This window comes from Montipora foliosa, chromosome 8 (genome assembly GCF_036669935.1).
Source record: "Montipora foliosa isolate CH-2021 chromosome 8, ASM3666993v2, whole genome shotgun sequence".
NCBI lineage: Eukaryota > Metazoa > Cnidaria > Anthozoa > Scleractinia > Acroporidae > Montipora > Montipora foliosa.
In genome coordinates this window covers 49,985,375-49,994,395 of record NC_090876.1, presented here as the reverse complement: position 1 = coordinate 49,994,395, position 9,021 = coordinate 49,985,375, and the positions used below count along the sequence as shown (strand labels likewise).

The window sequence follows — 9,021 nt, the reverse complement described above, 5'->3', positions numbered from 1 at the left end:
GCAATCCTTAGCCCTTGTCACCACATACACTAAATGAACAGGCTTTAAAATAAATTCTTAATGTTTATGTTTAGTACATCATGACTGTAAATAAAAGCTAACCATTCTAGAACAAGTGTTTAGGCTTAAATTGTGTAAATTAGTGCTTAAAACCACTCCTGTAATTCTTAGTCAAACTAGACTGTTAAGTATTTCCAACAAGTCTTGCTATTTCTGTCCTGCTCTGAATGCTCAGCAAACCTTATTTCAGTAACCTCTTGAACTAAGTTTAATGAATGGCAAGCAGCTGTTATCAATGAAGTGTCTTCTTTGTGTTCAACAAACATTAAACTATTTTCACTGTTTTGCACCAGTACAAATTAAAATTGTACCAGTTCAAACTATTTTGTACCAGTTCAAAAACAAATTGTACCAAAGTGCAAATTGAACTACAACAGATACATATGTACCCCTCATAGCTTCTTCATTAACAGCATCCTTGTGTTCTTTGCAGTCTTTTTGTCTTTGGAGAGTTGAGGTTCTCAAACTTGTACACCCTTCTTCCGAAGCAAAAGTGTTTGTTTTTTTTAGACTTCTGACAAAAATAGCAGAACATCGCCTCCTTTTTATGCAAGGTATTTGAAACACGCGATAAAATTCCTCCTGTGGTCTGTGTTTCAGCTCGCAACTTTTGTACTGAAATGTACCTCTTGTGTGCTTCTTTTTGAGTTTTTCCCCACATTTTGAAGAGGACAAATCGTCCCCAAATGGCTGTTTTTTTAAGGGACAATTTTTAATATCAGTGTGGGATTGGCGCAATGGCGCGACCTGGCTTAAACCCTATATACCCCTTGACAAGTGCAAAAAATGGGTGCAACATGGCTAAATGTTTAAATTGAAAGACGTCAACAAGCAATCTTTTTCAACATTATTCAATCACTGCTGGTCTATTTCTTAAATAGAACTAGTGGTACTGTCTTGCATACGCATCAAATTCATTTTACGGTAGCCTTACCTATAAGACAAACTTCAGTCTCAAGAATCGATAATCTGGACAACCTTACTTTGTCAGGTTTCCTTGGTGTAAGGATGAAAAATTACTTACCGGAGCTCCAGGAATACCAATGGTGATGACCAAGGGATTACCAGGGGGACCAGGTGGGCCAATGGGTCCTTGCGGTCCATTTGGACCTCGGGGTCCTGGAGGTCCCTTTAAAAGAAGCAAAATGAACATGCGTCAAAGTGAAGACTTAAAAGGGAATTGTGTGTTAGGGGTGTAATAAATAGAGTGAGTTTCAATCGAGTGTCCAAAGTAATTACTTTGGCCAATCAAAAAGGATGGAGACAAGCCAGTAAACCAACCAAAACTCATGACAACGTAATTATACACATAGCCGACACAAAGCACGGGAAGATGTGCACGTGCAAGCCACAATTGGTTTTGGTTTCACTTCTGATTGGTTGACAAAATGGCATGAGACCTTTGAACCAATCACCGAGTGAAGTAATGCAAAACCAATGCAATTCGCTAACTGCTCTATAATCCTTGGTTATATTATTTTGATCACTTAACAACGTTTGCAATTTTTTTATAAGTAATGTACTTCTGGCCTTGGAACACCTTACCAATAAAACTTTCTGCAATTTTTTTCACTGTGATAATAACTACAATAATGCTTTTCATCACTCTTTGCAGGTCTTCATTCATTATGCCACAAAACCAAAAAAAATTGCAAAAACCACGAGAGTTTGTTTCCTGTTACACACCAAATCCGTGCAGTCTTTATTTAACATGTTATAAATGGCAAAATTATTTTCTTTTAACTTACATCAGGTCCATTAACTCCTGGTTCACCTTGACCACCTCTTGGTCCAGGAGGCCCTGGTAGTCCCTGAAAAAAAATTATATAAATAACTAATATAAACAAGCAATAACTCAAGAATTGTTTATTTTGATTTAAATTAATGGGGAACCTGTACTGTATGTGTTGTGGTTCAAACTTTTTTTTACCACAATTGCTTGTCATCTCGCAATCTGATTGGCTAATTTGCCGTTGTCAATAAGAGTCTAGACAACGCTGCTCGCATCATGCTCGCGTCAATTTGTCATGCAATGCAATCGCCAATCAGGAATGATCATTTTGGAAAATAAACCAATCATATTGCAAGAAAGTTATGGACAATGCTTGCTCTTTCTTTGTGACATGATTTTGGTCACGCTCTGAAATGAAACATTTTTGAGCACTGTGATGACGAATATCGTTGTCAATAAGAGTACAGACAACGCTGAACCACTTTCGATTTGTTAAAATTTAATTGCCATAATTTTTTTCAACACAGCTCAATTTTGATTTTTCTTTGTCTACTATTCATCATTATGATCCGCAGGAGAGGGCAATCAAAATTGAACCAGTTCAAAAAATTAAACCACAACATACTGCATGTACATAGGTCTGCAAACAAATCATGTACAATGTAAGGATCCATGATACAGTATGTCTAAGTACTTTACGTAACAAAGGGATATGAAGATACATTAAGTGGTACATCGTGTAGTTTTAGTAAGCATACAGTTATTTTTTATTTGCTTGTGAACCACTAATGGGACCTCGAAAAGATAAACTCTTTGTGTTTAAAGTGGCTCAAGCCAATTTCAAAGCTTTCAAGTAAAGTTCTTATTAGAAGGTTTGACACTATAACACTGTATCACATATTAGCAATGTTATGGTACCATAAAAACACCATTTATTGCTGAACAAGATGTGGTCATTATTGCGATGCAGTAAATTACCTTGGCAACAGGAAAGCCCAGCAAAAAGGCCCTTTTTTTTTATCTTTTTAACAAATTGTAAGTGGTTCAGTATTGTCTGTACTCTTATCGACAACGATATTCGTCATCACAATGGTCAAAATGTTGCGCCTCGTGAATCCACAACAAATTTTGACCACTATGATGACAAATATCATTGTCAATAAGAGTACAGACAACCCTGAACCACTTCTGATTTGTTTTTTACCACAATATTCACTGCCAAAGAAGTGTTTATTTCCAAGTTCGACCAAAATCATGACACGAAGAAAGAGCAAGCGTTGTCTATAACTTTCTCGCAATATGATTGGTTTATTTTCCAAAATGAGCGTTCCTGATTGGCTATTGCATTGCGTCACAAATTAACGCGAGCATGATGCGAGCAGCATTGTCTAGACTCTTATCGACAATGACAAATTAGCCAATCAGATTGCGAGATTACAAGCAATTGTGGTAAAAAGTTGTATATATATGAACAAGATGAAGATTCTGTAGAGTGGATTCAGAGCCACCTTAACTCTGTGATTTTTTTTTAAGGTGGCTCTGATTCTGCAGTACAGAATTTTAAAACTTCTGATCGCTTTCCAGCAATAAAAAAAATGGGGGTAACTGGGTTAATTTTTTTGGATACAAGCAACTAAAGACAAAATAAATGGTGTTTTTGCTGGGCTTTTTCATTGCCAAGGAAACTTATTATGTCACAATAATGAGCGCATCTTATTCAGCAATAATCAGTATTTCATACAGTCCAATGACATTGCTGTTGCATGATAAAGAGTGTAGTGTTAATCTTTCTAAACAGAGTGTCTCATTAAAGTGTTGAAATTGGTTAGAGCCACCAGGTGGCACAACTATCACCTCAATGACCATAGATCTTTGACCTGGGATAAAGGGAAAGGATAAGGAAGTATATCTATGACAAAATGCAATACTCTGTAATTGATATATAGTAATTTCCAAATCCTGAATGCATCGATCCAAAGCTGAAGGGCGAACACCTATTTCAGGCATCATGCAGATAGTCAAAATGCAGAAAGGCATAACGGTAAAAGTTATAATGCAAACAGGCATAACGCAAAAACAGCATAATGCAAATAGGTATAATGTAAAAAGGCATAATGTAAATAGACATAAAACGAAAAGGCACAACGCAAATAAACAAAGAACAAAAGACAACGCGAACAGGCATAATGTGAAAAGGGATAATAGAAATAGGCGTAACGCAAAAAGTCATAATGCAAATGGAAATAACTCGAAAGGTATCACTCAAACAGGCATCACGCAAATAGACATCACACAAATAATCACAACACGACATAATCAGCAGTCGAAGGACCTGGGCATGCACCAAAGTCGAACCAAGAGCCTTCGTTAAAAGAGCGTATCTTTCTTGAGAGATGGTGTTCGAGCGGGCGACATCTTCTTCCAATCACAATGTCTTGGCTTAATATTTGAGGAGAATTCTTACTGAACTATTATGAAAGGAAGAAAATGGCTTCGAAAGTGATTATGTTTCCTTTTGACTTGAACAATTAATTGACGTCGTTTTAAGGGCTGAAACTATTTCCCGTAGAGTGCACAGCTATTGTAATCTCTATTCTTCGAAGAATGACAGAAAACTTCTACCATGAAGTGAATGCTACGTGGGTACCTGCTGTCTTTTATATGTTTTTTAATATATGTTTTTTTATATCTGTGAAGCAGAAAATGCATGATTTGCAGCCATGTTCAAAAGAGTGCTATCTGAACCATCAGCACAAGTTTCTGCAAGCGCTAGTTTTGCCTTGTTTCCAGCAGTGATTACCCACCCCTCCCCCACTCCCAACTACATACCCATGGATCCTCCTCTTCCATTTTTTTTGGCGTTTTGCCTTTTTGCATTATGCCTATTTGTGTTATGCCTTTTCGCATTATGTCCATTTGCGTTATGCCTTTTTGCGTTAATCCTTTTCGCATTATGCCTATTTGCGTTAGGCCTTTTCGCGGCATGTCTTTTTGCGTGATGCCTTTTCGCGTTATGCCTACATGCATTTGCGTGATTAGTTTTACCATTATGCCTTTCTGCATTTTGACTATCTGCATGATACCTGAAACGGGTGTTTGCCCTTCAGCATCGGATCCATGCATTCACGATTTGGAAATTACTATGTCAATTATAGAGGACTACATTTTGTCATAGATATACCTCCATAAAAGTACGTATGCTGTGAAATAGGATTGCGATGCATTGGCCAGTCCCTGATGTCATAATATGCTTAGGGTAAAAGGAAATACTTACACCTCGTCCTTTGTTTCCTGGATCTCCTTGGTCTCCTTTTAACGCCTGGAGAACAAACAACAAATTCATTTCTCATGGGTTAACAGACACACAAACCGCTAACGTGAACGCATCCCGTAATAGAAAAATATAATTTTTCAAGGACTTACAATACAATACAATACAATACACACTAATTGACCGCTCCCCATTGGGGCTTTTCAGGGCCAATGAAACACAACGAAACAACAGAACAGAACAACAACAACAATTATTAAGAATCCCAACTGGCCGGAGGCAAACCAGTTGGCTATTTACAAGTGCAGCTGGGAAGTTGAACCAGGGACCACCAGGATCAAATTCAACGAGTGGTCAGAGCGGGTCTTGAACCCGGGATCTCCGGATCTCAAGGCAAGCGCTCTAACCACTGGGCCACACTGCCTCCAACACATATACAACGTTACTTGTAAATCAAACATAGATCTGGATCATAAGAAACTACATATACCAGCTGTCCATGCAGACACTGTTTGCTTCGAATGCTTTCACAAGTACTAAGAGTTGAGTTTCTGTAACAATCTTTAACATTCGTTTTAACTCACCGGATCAATTTGTATTGGTATAACTGAAACAGAGGAAAAATTTGTGCAAGGTTAAAGATTCACTTTGAATTATCATTAAATAACGAAATAACAAAAGAAAAAACACACAGCTGTGGAGGAAAAGCGCAATTGCCGCGGGACACTGAAAACTACCGACTGTAAAATGAAAATTCGGTTAGCCTGAATTAGGCCTAAACAACATTCGGTTAGCCTAATTAGGCCTAAATAACATTCAGGTTAGCCTGTTTACGGTTAGCTCTCAATAATAGTGAAGGTAACACTATATTTTACCCCTGGTCTGCACGGTTTGGCGTGACCGAATTGTCGGGCAGAGTCCAGGACCTCGATTCCATGCAGATATCCATACAACCGTTCTAAAAAACTGATAAATGGGAATTTCCCCTCGTAAACACAGTCTACAGAATTTCGAAAGCCAGGTAAGTTAAAAGGTTATTATTTCCTGTTTTTTTTTTTTTGTATGTGCGCGTTAGCCTGTGAGCAAGCTCTCGGAGTGGCGGGGTGCTCGTCTTCTTCCTCCCACCCGCCAATGCGAGAGCTCTCATGTGTGTGTGAAAAGAAGATAGGGAATTGTCTTCATTGACTTAAGGCTCTTAAGCTTATAAAAATACTCTTAGCAAACACTTGGCGGATTTTCCAATATCAAGTTTTCGAGCCTATGAAACGAGTTTTCAAACTTTTTTCAGTAAGATAAAAAAGCAGTAATCTTTCTCAGGACTCAAAGATGTATTGTCACAGCATCACGCAAACAATTCCAAGTGTCGGTGATCTGAGGAAAACCAGACGAGTTTTTAAAGAATGTTTCGAGGTTGCAAGCTTCTTGCTCCATCAGGGAACTAAAAAGTTTGCGAACGTTTTCATCAGCCTTGAAATTTGACTGTCGATTTTGGGGAAGTTTTTTTTCGATACTATGAAAGGTTATTCTTTCAATGGGGCATTTTTTGGAAAGGGCCGCTTAATAAGCTGCCGTGGAGCCGTTTGAAGCCACATTGGAAAAGGAAAAGACGGGATGCCCCACAATGTCTAACGGCCTGGTTTCTTCTCCTATTTTCTGTTACAAATCTAAATCCTGAAAATGCTTTAGAAATCGTTTATGAAAGTTGACTGAATGGGTGATTGTCTCCTATGGCATGGAATGCAGTACTCGTAATACGATATAAAACTGTTCAAGCCGAAGATATCCGCAGCCGTGCATGTAAAAGAGTTTCCAGACTTTCCACGCTTATTTGCTTTACTTTTTCAAGTGGTGTTGTAAATAGATATTGGATTTGTTTTCCACGTAAGAGTCATGTTGACATTGAAAACTTTAATTTAGTAAGAAAGCATGGAAGCAAACCCTTTGATATCGCTATTACTCGGATTAGGTCTCGAATACCATGATGCAGATCTGAAATTAACTTGAGCACACAGACTACACTTTTTTCAGGAAATGTTTAACGAAAGTTTCAGACCAAACCCAACGAAGCAGGGCTTCTTTAGGAAATAACTTATCTTAAAGTAGACAGGCAAGTAGGCTAACATTTGGGATAGCTTTTCTGGGAAACAATAAAGCATTGATAACCTCCTGCAAATTCTAACAATAATTCATTCAAGCACAGAAGTCATTTCTCTGCATTGAACCAGCGAAAAAAAGCCAGAAAAATCCTATCGCATCAAGTGAATATTGACAATCCACGGAAACAATTGGAAACGAAGAAGCAGACATTTAACTTGAGGGATTTTCTCGGTTTGCGCAGGCGAGCCAAGAATTCGAGGTTGATGAAATTAAACAGCACTTACCATCACCCATTCCGCCGTGCTGAGCATGTGTTTTGCAGATCCATAGTGCGAGATAAACAGCCAACGCTATTTTAGAGTCAAAGAACCCCATTTTTTCAACCCAAATCGCTTAGAAGGGTCGAAACATGAAGGATCAATGGACAACCCTGGGCTTGTGCGTGCTAAGACAGTAAGTAATGCCGCACCGCGCACTGCTCAGCTAGCATTTCACACCCTAGACACTGTTATGAATGAAGGTTTTGTATTATGTTTCTGGCAAATGACAAACGTTTGTCGTCTGGGATGCAATACAAGCTTTGCGGTGTCAAATGATATGGCCAACGCGTACGTAACTAACAAAAGAGCGCTGTAACACAACGTTTTTAAAACTGAAATTTTCTTTACATGGCATTTTACATTAAATGTGACAAATCGAATACTGAATCCAGCGACTGTCGAATCCTGCAAGAAAATATTTTGAGTGTGCCGAACATAATTTCAAGATCCAGAAAAATATCTGAAAAGGAGTCACGTGATTTGCCAAAAGTGGGAATACGATAATTTGATTTGTCTCATATTGAATTGAACAAACCATTCAGGATCATTCAATGAAAAAACCCAAAGAAAACCCTGAGCTCATAAGGTACTCCTTTACAATTCAAAGCATTTACATACATGGTAATATCAGGAGCTACTCCTGGTAAAATGAAAGTGTGGGATTAACTTTGCATCTGGTATGGCTTTGTTTTTTCGGAGCTGTGAAGCCAAAGCGTGACCGTAGACAAACTAGAATGAATGCCCTCTTTATATATTTTTAAAATTTGTCTTGATTTTCACATTCAACATCGAAGTTTTATATCAAACATTAAAGTTTTAAATTTTTCAACGGTGTTATCGAAATTAAAAAAAAAAAAGTGCTAGGCCACCAAATTGTTTCAAGATATTTTCGAACATTTGCTTTGGCAAAATTTTCGGACTCGAACACAGCCCTAACAAATGGCCTGGCAAATAGTACTAGCCAAATAGCAAAACGTTTCCTACTGAAAGGACCGGCAGTGTAGTAATCCTTTTCCAATGGAAACTCAATGTTTCCTGTAGAAAATTAGAAGAAAGTATTGCTTGCTTGCGTGATTGATTTCCGCGCGCGCGCTCAGCTGGTGCGTGATCAATTCGTGGTCTCGTGAAGGTCGAGTGCGTATTTATAGTCTGAAATTTTCAGCCGTCTCCTCCCTCAAAGCTTGAGGACGGTGCCTACTAATTATCTCTGAAAAATGCGTAGTTACCCCCAATTTTATTTTTGGATTCCAAGAGCACTTGCTAAATTCTCCGCCTATTTTTAAACCGCGCAAAAATATCCCTGCATTAGTAAGCACCACCGATAGGAAACCAGAGTATCTCGAGATGCGCAGCACGTATGCGCAACAACAACAAGGGGCACCGTCCTTTTGAGCCGCGGACGGCAGCCGGAAGTGAGCTGTTTTCCCTTTTAACTTATAATAATAAAAGTTTAATTCTTAAGAAACAGCGCATACAACAAAGTCTCGATGCTCTTTACAATGGTAAAATATCGAATATATATGTATATATAAGGTAAGAAT

At 38.3% G+C, this 9,021-nt stretch overlaps 1 protein-coding gene across 1 annotated transcript in view; it reads right to left on the bottom strand.

Moving 5' to 3' along the window:
• Positions 1 to 7,676, bottom strand: part of LOC137968111 (collagen alpha-1(III) chain-like) — an 86,668-nt gene extending 78,992 nt beyond the window's left edge. Inside the window, exons 1-5 of the mRNA XM_068814735.1 lie at positions 7,445 to 7,676; positions 5,648 to 5,670; positions 5,067 to 5,111; positions 1,809 to 1,871; positions 1,085 to 1,189 (exon numbers count right to left, since the gene is read on the bottom strand). Of these exons, the coding sequence (XP_068670836.1) occupies positions 1,085 to 1,189; positions 1,809 to 1,871; positions 5,067 to 5,111; positions 5,648 to 5,670; positions 7,445 to 7,535 (327 nt within the window). The 5' untranslated portion in view covers positions 7,536 to 7,676. The remainder of the gene's footprint in view (positions 1 to 1,084; positions 1,190 to 1,808; positions 1,872 to 5,066; positions 5,112 to 5,647; positions 5,671 to 7,444) is intronic.
• Between the last annotated feature and the right edge of the window lie 1,345 nt (positions 7,677 to 9,021).